This window comes from Pseudonaja textilis, chromosome Z, assembly GCF_049901715.1.
Source record: "Pseudonaja textilis isolate UNSWEBS1 chromosome Z, rPseTex1.2, whole genome shotgun sequence".
NCBI classification, from domain to species: Eukaryota; Metazoa; Chordata; class Lepidosauria; order Squamata; family Elapidae; genus Pseudonaja; species Pseudonaja textilis.
In genome coordinates this window covers 2,815,869-2,826,993 of record NC_142008.1, presented here as the reverse complement: position 1 = coordinate 2,826,993, position 11,125 = coordinate 2,815,869, and the positions used below count along the sequence as shown (strand labels likewise).

Sequence of the window (11,125 nt, the reverse complement as noted above, 5' to 3'; positions counted from 1 at the left end):
GGAAAAATCTCTCCTTTAGCCAGAACTATACCTGAGATTGCTTTCAATAATAAAAAAAAAGTTTTCATATTAAAAAGGGTGGGGATTTTTTTTTCTCTCTTGCTTCTCTTTAACTCCTTCCTGCTGTGTTTTACAGTCAGTCAAAAATCTTGCCTCCACAGCTTCTGCCCCACAGCTTTTTCGCGAAAGGTTATCGTTAAAAAGGTGAAGGGTTTTTGTTAAAAAAAATAATAATAATGACCTTTTCATCCCAGAAATATCCTCAATTTATAATTTACAAGTCCAGAGAAGAGCAGCTAAGATGATTAAAGGCCTGAAGACAAAAACATGTGAAGAACGGCTGCAGGATTTGGGTATGTTTAGTTTAATGAAAAGAAGCATTGGTGGTGGTGGGTCAACATGGTAGCAATATTCCAGGAGTGGAGAGGCTGCCACAAAGAAGAAAGCGGGGTCAACTTATTTTCCGAAGCAACCGAAGGCAGGACGAGAAGCAACAGGTGGAAACTAACTAAGGAGAGAAGCAACCTGGAATTTAAGGGGGAATTTCCTGACAGTGAGCACAATTAACCAGTGGAACAACTTGCCACCAGAGGTTGTGGATGCTTCAACAATGGAGGCTTTCAAGAAGAGACTGGACAGCCAGCTGTCAGAAATGGTATAGGATCTCCTGCTTGGGTGGAGGGTTGGACTAGATGACCTACAAGGCCCCTCCCAACACTGTTCAATCAGGATAATAATCAGATTCGAGTGGACTCTTATGTTAAAATCTAGTTGCCCGGATTATCACGCCGCACCCCAAACCGGAACGTGGACACAAACCCTCCCTGCCCTCATCCTGGTTTATCGACAGAGGCAACGGCGCAAGGTTTTGCAAAACCAGAATCTTGTATTTTCGACCTAACGAAGCCAAATCGAGGCGCCATGATGGAGACTTTTCGAAGCTAGGCAACGAGGGACGTGAGGAAGGCAGCCCAGATTGGAAGGGGTTCCGGCACTGGGTCACATCTTCGTCAGCCGCAAGACATTGAGGCGCACCGGAATAAACGTGGCACCGGAGGCGTATTGGATCTCTCGGAGAACCCCTTCCCACTTCTTCCCTTCTTCGTCGTACCTGGAAAGGATGCACATAAATCTTTATCAAGGGATGAATGAATCTCTGTTGAGTCAATTGTGATATGAGAAGATACAGGCAGTCCTCGACTTAGGACAGTTTAGCGACTGCTGAAAGTCACCACGGCACTGAAAAACATGATTTATGACTGTTTTTCACACAACCATTGAAGTCCCACCCCCCATGGTCATGTGATCACTTGGCAACTGACTCCTATTTATGACGGTTCCAGTGTCTGGGGGTCATGTGATCCCCTTTTGCGACCTGACAAGCCAAGTCAATGGGGAAGCCAGATTCACTTAACAACCGTGTGACTAAGTCAACAACTGCAGTGATTAACTTAACGACTGTGACAAGAAAGGTCGTAAAACAAGTCAAAAATTCGCCAAACAAACGTTTCACTGAGCAACAGAACTTTTGGGCTTAGTTGTGGTTGTAAGTTGAGGACCACCTGTAGTAGGGAAAGTGTTAAAGTACTGAGGTTGTAGCGATAGCAGGTCGTATTTGTAGCTCAGGGTTAAACTGGGGATTCTTTGGTGGTCTCTGAGCTTGGGGTTTTTCTTTGAGACGTTTCAGGACCCAACTAGGTAACATCATCAGGAGGTAGACAAGAGAAGGCTGTGAAGTTCTTAGTGCTCTCTGGGCATGGTGGCTTTTCTAGCAGACATTTCATGTCCCAACTAGATGGCATCCTCACAGGTTAAGAGTGGAGTTTGTGCAGGAGGAAGAAAGGACTGTGGGATCCTTGGTACTTTCCGAGCTTAGTGATTTTCTGGCAGACATTTCACGACCCAACTAGGGAACATTATCATTTCTAGAAGCTAGAACCCTCCTTCCTTCTAGCACTGATGAGGTTCCCTAGTTGGGCCATGAAACATCTGCAGGAAAACCACCCAGCTCAGAGAGCATCGAGATTCCCTACTGAAGTTGTTTATGCAAGTAGTCTCATGTTGTGACCGCAAGGGAGACTGCTCCCTTTAGTCATAAGACGTACTTTATTATGGTTTTGGGGGTGGTCATTTAAGCAAATATGTGATCATAAAACAAATACGGTCGTTAAATGAACACCACGGCTGTTAAGTGAACTCAGTGTTTGCTATGGCACCAATCTGGAAACAAGTCCTGGTTTCTGGCAAAACATAGCAAATGCAGTCACACGACCCCGAGATGCTGCAAAACAGCATCGATGCAGCCATATTGCTGAGCTCCGGGCCGCAGCGACCTTCGGAACTTCAGGTCTGGGTTTAAGTTCCCTTTTTTCAGGTATTTCTAATTTTGGTCACTAAGCGAGCAGTTGTAGGTTGAGGACTACTTGTAGTTGTCTGGTGGGGTTATTTACACACATACACACACACACCATTTTTGCATTGTCCTTTCTCCCTTTTCATATTCATTCTTTCTTTCTTTCTTTCTTTCTTTCTTTCTTTCTTTCTTTCTTTCTTTCTCTCTTTCTTTCTTTCTTTCTTTCAGTGACTGTAGGCACCTTTCAATTTTTTTTTGCTTGCCTTCTAAATTTATCTTTGCACTTGTAAACAGTAATAAAATGATTACCAGAAAATAGGAAGGAAGGAAGGAAGGAAAGAAGGAAGGAAGGAAGAGGAAGGAAGGAAGGAAAGAAGGAAGGAAGGAAGGAAGGAAGGAAGGAAGGAAGAGGAAGGAAGGAAAGAAGGAAGGAAGGAAGGAAGGAAGGAAAGGGACGCTAATATTCAGGGCTTCTCACCTCCAGACATCATTCATCTCGGTGGGAACCAGTTCTCCAGATTCGCTCTCGATGGTGGCAAAACCGCCAATTAAATAGAGCGTGCCCCCCAGGCTGACCAGGCTGACCGAACTGCGTTCTTGGGGGAAGTCAACAAAAGATTCCCACCTATTGAGAAGCAAAAGAGAAAACAGACCCTTTAAAAAAAGGGGGGGGGGGACGGACTTCCATCTCACATCATTCTGAAGGCTTCATGAGGACTAGTCCCTTAGGCTGCGTGCAATAACACTCACACCATTTCATCTTGTTGACACGAGTCAAAATGTTATTGCTGTAGGAAGATCAGCGATTATCCAGAAGACCCTGCCCTGTAAAAATTAACTAGGAATCGTGTGTCAGTCCCAAGGAACTAATTCTGTTTTATTCTAAGGAGACATTAACATGATCTTGCCTGTCTGGAGCCGAATCTCCCACCGCTCCTTTTGACTGCGGGATGTATTTGGGCAGCTCTTTCCTGAATTTTTTTCCCCAATTGACTGTTAAGCGACTAAGGACTCCTGACTTGCTTATCTAACATATACTTTCCTACAAGAGGAAAGTGCTTCCTTTCTTGGCAGCTAGAAAGGAGGGGATGGTGAGTTCTAGTTCTCTCCTAGGCATGAAAGTCAGCTAGGTGACTTTGGGCCAATCACCAGGAGACGGTGAGTTCTAGTCCCGCCTTAGGCATGAAAGCTGGCTGGATGACTTTGGGCCAATCACCAGGAGACAGTGAGTTCTAGTCCCGCCTTAGGCATGAAAGCCAGCTGGGTGTCTTTGGGCCAATCACCAGGAGACGGTGAGTTCTAGTCCCACCTTAGGCATGAAAGCCAGTTGGATGACTTTGGGCCAATCACCAGGAGACAGGGAGTTCTAGTCCCACCTTAGGCATGAAAGCCAGTTGGATGACTTTGGGCCAATCACCAGCAGGTGGTGAGTTCTAGTCCCACCTCAGGCTTGAAAGTCAGCTGGGTGACTTTGGGCCAATCACCAGGAGATGGGGAGTTCTAGTCCCAGCTTAAGCATGAAAGCCGGTTGGATGACTTTGGGCCAGACTCTTTCTCTCAGCCCAGCCCAGCCCAGCCCAGCCCACAGAGTTATTGTGGGGGAAATAGGAGGAGGTATGTTGAATCTGTTCCTTGCCTAGAGTTATTTGTAAAAATAAATAATAAAAGGCAGGTTATAGAGAAATAAAATTAATGAACCATAAACAACGTGATTGCCTGAAAAAAAACAAAAACAAATTGCAAATTGATTGAAAGGCCCTGCAAGTTGCCTATGGGACACTGTGCAGCCGGAGGTTCCACTTACTTATCCGTCGCAATATCGTAAACTTCCACTGAGTTGGTCAAACCAGAATCGGTCACTCCTGCCGCCACGTAAATTTTACCATTGTGGACCGTGGCCCCAAAGAGAGAACGGTGGATTTTCATGGGCGACAGTTCCTTCCATTCAAACTTCTTGGGGTTGTACACGGTCAAATAGTTCAGACATTTTCTGCAGCAGAAAAGGAGGACGTAAAACAGGTTTGCAAACAAACCATGAACCAAATTTTATTATTATTACTATTCTTATTATACACATAGTTCCTGACTTAGGACTGCAATTTATCCTAATAGTTCTGTGGGTGGGCAAAACATTAAGTGAATTTTGCCTCATTTTATGACCTTGCTTGCCACAGTTGTTATGTAAATCACTGCAGTTGTTAAATTAGTAACATAGTTGTTAAATGAACCTGCCTTCCTCACTGACAGCTTGTCAGAAGAAAGAAAAAAAGAAAAGAAAGAAAGAAAAGAAAGAAAGAAAGAAAGAAAGAAAGAAAGAAAGAAAGGGACCATGTGATTCCGGGACATTGCGACTGTCATAAATACAAGTCAGTTTCCAAGCGGCTGAATTTGGATCACATGACCATGGGGATGCTGCAACGGTCATTTCCTTCCTTCCTTCCTTCCTTCCTTCCTTCCTTCCTTCCTTCCTTCCTTCGTCTTTTTTCTCTTTTTCTCTCTCCTACTCATTCATTAGTTCTCTTTCCTTTTCCTTCTTTCACTTCATCCTTCTTTCTCTATTTCCCTCTTATTAACTTCCTCTTTCTCTCTCTCTTCTTCCTTCTTTCCCTCTCTCCCTTTCTTTTTCCTTCATTCTTTCTCTTTTTTTCTTTGTTGTTCCTTCCTTCTCTTCCTCCCTCCCACTTTGCCTCCTCCTTTTCTCTCTTCACTTCTCTCTTTCTCTCTCTCTCTTCTCTCTTTCCCCTCCTCCCTCCCTCTCCCCCCCCCTTATAACCTCATTGAACCACAGAGATGAAAGGCACCTTGGAGGTCTTCCAAACCCACCCCATCCCTCCCCCAATCCATAGCAGGAATCCTTATACCATCCTAGACAAATGGTTATCCAATCTCGTCTCAAAAACCTCCAGCATTGGAACAGTGACAACTCTGGGAGGGAAGCTGTTTCGTTGATTTATGAATGTCACTAATCAACAAGCCCAAACTTACCTGTCCGTCCCTTTGCCTCCGATGGAATAGACCAGGCCGTTGTGAGACACCACCCCGTGGCCGTAGACAGCATATGGGAGGGGGTCTGCTTCCCCCCATTTAAAGGACCTGAAAGAAAAGAGAGGCTGGATGTGGAAGCTCAGAAAAAAACTAGCAGCCTGCCTGTGCATCACCCCCCCGCAATGTATTTTATAAATAAATTATGACGTATACATAAATAAATGTATTTTCCTGTCCTGACGTGTCCCAATGTGCAACCATCATCGCCCAAGTGACCGTTGACTTTTTACAAAAAATTTCCTTCCAATTCTGGATGACCAAGATAGACATATACACATATTAAGGAGGTCTGTTTGGTGGGATCGTGGAGAAGGGCCTAATCCGTGGTGGCTCCCTCCCTGCGGAACATCGTCCCTGCCGAGGTAAGACTGGTTTCCATCCTGTGATAGGCTTTCAAAGGCCCCTAAAGACATGGTTTGGCCAGGGGAGCCTGGGATATGTAGTCCATCAAGTGGATTCAATAGAAGACAACATTTGTAGCTCAGGGTTGAACTATTGGGGTCCTTTGTGACCTCTGAGCTTTCCAAGCAGACGTTTCATGACCCAACTGGGGAACATTATCAGTGCTAGTAGAGAGTGAAGTTTGTAGAGAGGAGGAGGAAGAGGGAGGGGAGGGGGAGGACAATTATGGGGTCCCTGATGCTGTCTGAGCTTGGTGGTTTTCTCACAGACATTTCCTGACTAAACTAGGTAACATCATCAGTGCTAGGAGGGGATTGAGGTGGTGGTTTGTGAGGAAGAGAAGAAGGAGGAAAAGGAGAAGGATTGGGGGTCCTTGATGCTTTCTGAGTTTGGGGGTTTTCTTGCAGACATTTCATGACCGAACTAGGTAACACCATCAGTGCACTGGTTGGTAATGTTTGGTGATGAAACATCTGCAGGAAAACAGCTAAGCTCAGAGACTCACCAAGGGCCCCACATAAATGAAGTGGCTTGTTTGATTATTGTCACTGGGAGTCAGGGGATATATTGGGATTTGCATGTGGAGTGTTTGACTAAATAATCCAAACTATAATAAATACAAATTATTAAAAATGTATATTAAATAAAAAAATAAATATTAGGAGAAAATAAACAGACCAAAAGATAATTTCTGGCATTTTTTTTAAACACGGGGAGGAAACTAAAATTTGGCTGGTAGAAAGTGTGGGTGAAGGTCTTCTCCACGCAGGAGATACAAGTCAGCCTCAGTTTCCCTCCCGGTTCCTTCCGGTTCATGCCTTCCCATTCATTCTCATCATTTATTCCTCCTCCTATAAAGACACCCCCCCGCCAGTCCAAAGATGGGGCACTCACAGCCGGTCGTAACACAGAACGGAGTCCAGGGTCTGTTCTCCTTCCTTTAATTCTTTCCCGCCGACCACAAAGATGGAGTTCTCCGCTTCTCCAAGTCCAAACAGGCAACGTGGGGACGGAACCGGGGGCATCCCCAGCCAGTCCGAATCGAGGTGGTCGTACTACCGAGCAAAGGGAAGACAGCTATGGGACATCTCCGTCCTATGAACGCAGCCTCATCCTTCTTGGAAAGCCACCCGGTTATTAGACCGTATTTCTGACTAGGTGGTCTTCAACTTACGACCACAATGGAGCCCAAAATGTCCTTTGTGCTAAGCAGGGCAGTTGTTAAGTGAGTTTTGCCCCATTTTACAACCATTCTTGCCACCATCGTTAAGCAAATTGCTGCAGTTGTTAAGTGAGGAACACCGTTGTTAATCGAATCTGCCTTCCCTATTGACTTTGCTTGTCAGAAGGACGCCAAAGGGGAATCACAGGACCTCGGGACACTGCAACCGTCACATCTGTGAGTCGGTTGCTAAGTGTCTGAATTTTGATCACGTGATCATTGTGATGGCCGTAAGCGTGAAAAATGGTCGTAAGTCTGTTTTTTCAGTGCTGTGGTAACTTTGAACAGTCGCTAAAGGAATGGTTGTAAGTCGAGGACTATCTGTAATCAATGGCAGTTTAATTCTAGCTTGTTGGGGGAAGCCTTTATTGGGGGCCAGGGAATAGATTAAGATGGGGAAAGTATGCCATGGGCTTCTTCACAAAATGGCTGACCAGGGGGGGCTTGTTTTCTGTCCCAAGGGCTGTGGTGAGGGCAGCCACAGGGAGGAAGTAAAAAAATTCAAGATGGTGGCCACAGACCCTGCTCATGTGCATTGCGTAAAGTAAAAATGATACGGTTTTGATCATACATTCATGAAAGCCATTTTGACTTTTTCGCCTCCTTCCTGCAGCCCAGGTGGGCATGGTCATCTCAGAACGTCTATTTTGGAAGGTAAATTGATAATTTTGCTCCACACCTTTCTTGGTTGCTAACTAAATCTCCCTGAAGGGTCTGGTCAAAACATTATGGCGGTTGCAATGATGCGATCAAAGCTTTGAAGGCCCCCATTTGTGGCTGCCATCTTGAATGTTTTGATCATGTTGCCAGTAACCTTCATACTTGCTTTCCCAAAGATGGATCCGCTTCTTAATAAAATATGCCCCAGCAAGTTTTGAATAAAACCATAAAATTGCCTGAATTATCCACAGCACCCCAGTTACGTGTTTATATAAACTGTGCTTTCCAATCCCACCATCTCTGGTTGCCCTGAAAAACTCAAAATACTAGGGTATCAGAGCTTTTCACTCAGATCCCACAAGATTCATATACATATATAAAATAAAAAGGTAAAATAGAATTATATTGTCCTAACCAAGGTAGATAGATGATAGATAGATAGATGATAGATAGATAGATAGATAGATAGATAGATAGATAGATAGATAGATAGATAGATAGATGTGATTGATAGATGGATAAATGGATAGATAGATAGATAGATAGATAGATAGATAGATAGATAGATAGATAGATAGATAGATAGATAGATAATAGATAGATAGATGATAGATAGATAGATAGATAGATAGATGTGATTGATAGATGGATAAATGGATAGATATATAGATAGATAGATGGATAAATGGATAGATAGATAGATAGATAGATAGATAGATAGATAGATAGATAGATAGACAGACAGACAGACAAACTGATATACAGAGACAGATAGATGATAGGTAGGTAGGTAGATAGGTAGGTAGATAGGTATCGAGATAGAGAGATAGATGATAGAGAGATAGATAGACAGACAGACAGGTAGATGATAGATACACAGATGATAGATATAGATAGAAAGGTAGATAGATGATAGATAATAGGATAGATAGATAGAGATAAAAACTGATAGATAACAGATAAAAGATGATAGATATGATGGTAGATATAGATTACAGATAGATATAAATATGATACATAGAGATAGATCGATGAGAGGGAGAGAGGTTGTTCTTGGCTGGAGCAACCTTGTTCTATTTATTTTTTTATTTTCAAGACCACCAGAGTTACTTGTGAACATGAAATGCTGATGAGACACAGCAAGAGAAGATTGTGACCCTCAGTTTCCAGAGGCATTTGGCTGTCACCTGTTGGAAACAGCACCCAGTGGGACAGATGGATCTTTTGTCTGATCTGGAAAGGCAGTTGTTGCATTCCTGACAAATTAATAATATTCCATGCAAGGGAAAGTTGGCATGTGTTACAATTAGTCAAGGGTCTCTCTCCCAGCCTCCACAGGACACATCGGTTGGAACTAAAGATGAAACCGGTTTGAACCCGGACTGGGTGGAAGCTGGGCCTGAGTGAAACCGAGAAACATCCTAGCTGAATCCCCTTCCAAAGCAAGCTTAGGAGACCCCAAACGCTGAGTGAGACACCCCCCCCACCCCCAGATCCATGCCAAAGCGAAGAGAGACTTAGTACCTGCAAGAAATACGAATTCATCGGATCCTCTTTGTCGTCTTCGTTGTAGTAAAGTCCACCAGCTATAAAAATCTGGTTTTCTTGTGTGACCAGGCTAACATGGTTCTTTGGAATCTGAGCAGAAAGGGAGGCAAAGTAACACTCGTTGGCCACTGGGTCATAAGCCACAGCTCCTGAGTCACTAACCATGAAGATTAGATCTTGAAGGAACATCCCAAAACGCAGCGTATCGTTCAATATCCCTGCTAAAACCTCCTCGTCTTTCTCAGTCTCTTCTTCATCCAACTGTCCATTGACCACCTGGTCTTCGGGCTTCTTCTCTTTCTTCTGCTTCACCATTGTAAGACGCCCTTCGTGAGCGTCCTTCACTATCTGGATCTTCTTGAGAAGGTCCGGGTTGGATTTGATCACAGCGTTCTTCTCCACCTTGTCCCTAAAATAAGACTTGTCCAACAGACGGAAGCGGATGCTTTCAAAGACCACCGGAAGTGCCTTGACACGGCTGTCCCGGTCCTTGGCTGTGGCCCATTTCATGACTACCTCAAAGACCAACTCTTCCTTCTCAATGTTGAGGGAATCGCTGGAGATGATCGCTATCAGCTCGTCGGGAGAGAGCTGGCAAAACTCCTCATCGCGGGAGACAAGCGAGAAACGGTCACAGATGAAATCCCGGGCAGCTACCGCCAAGCGGGCACAATCCAGCATCAACCCCAGTCTGAAGATGGCTAGACAGTTGCTTAGGCAGAGCCTCTTCTGAAGAAACGAGACGCAGACCGTGAAAATAGAAGGGATCTGAAACATGTTGGCTACCGAGAAGATGTCCTGAACATTCTGCTCGGTAATCTCCAACTCCGAGGTGTAGATGTAATGGAGGATCTTACTCATGACCTCTGGATCCACATCTTCTAAGTTGACTTCCTTCTTCTGGCTCTCTTCTATGTCGGAGAGAAACATGGCCCTGAAATAAGGGCTGCAAGCTGCCAAGACCAACCGGTGGCATGGGAACTCCTTCCCTTTCACTTTCAAGACACAGTCAAGGAATTTCTGGTGGTCCAGCATGTCCTTCAACCCATCTTGGAGAAGCGTTTGCTGATAAAGGCGCATCTCCTCCGCTTGTTCCATCGGGGAAGACGTAGCCATGGTGGAAACCTCTCAAGAATCCCTTGAACCTGAGTAGACCACGTTGTCTTCCTGGAAGAACGCCGGAGGTTCACTTGCTCGGCTGCTGATGCTATCTGCTTGGCTTCAGATAGCCAGAGGGGTTTATATAGAGAAGCATAAATATATGCATATTTATATATATATATATATATGAGGTGTAAGCTGATCATCTTTTAATAGTAGAAACTGGAGGGCTGGGTTTGGGGGTGGGGGAAGAGGATGACACAGAAGGCTGACTAACAGCTGGGTGTGTAACTTTAGCCTGTGAGCTGAGTGTGTTTCACACCAATGGACATACTTCCGAAGAATCCCCAGTGAGAAAAATAAGTGTAAGGGGGGTGAAAAATGACATTAAGGCTGCAAAATTGAGAATTGATACCAAAACTAGCTCCAAATTCAGGAATCAAGAAGAACAGTTTGATCCCTTCTTCACAAAAGCTTCGTGCAAATATGGACACACAAGCACACACACACACACACACACACACACACACACACAGAGTGTGTGTTCCCTTCTCTTCTTCTAAATCCCCCGAGCTCAGCTTCATAGGCTAAAAATATCCAGAGCAGAATAAACTAGGAAGGAAGACATTTGATCTCTGGGGTGACTGAAAGAAAACCGCTCAGAGTCAAGTAGGATCTCACTTTTCGTCAAAGGTTTGTGAGGAAGGACCATCGGTTTTTCTTCTTTCGACTTTGTTTAAGAGGGGAAAACGGATGAAGTGAATAAATTAGATTTGTATTTTACTTATTCACTG

General features: G+C 44.4%; 1 protein-coding gene across 1 annotated transcript; it reads right to left on the bottom strand.

Annotated features, from left to right (window-relative positions):
* Positions 1-866: 866 nt before the first annotated feature.
* Positions 867-10,562, bottom strand: KLHL40 (kelch like family member 40). The gene is made up of 6 exons (XM_026720318.2): positions 9,207-10,562; positions 6,695-6,855; positions 5,339-5,446; positions 4,158-4,343; positions 2,832-2,978; positions 867-1,111 (listed from the first exon to the last, which is right to left on the bottom strand). The coding sequence occupies exons 1-6, from the start codon at positions 10,344-10,346 to the stop codon at positions 1,000-1,002; spliced, it is 1,854 nt and encodes a 617-aa protein (XP_026576103.1). The 5' UTR covers positions 10,347-10,562; the 3' UTR covers positions 867-999.
* Between the last annotated feature and the right edge of the window lie 563 nt (positions 10,563-11,125).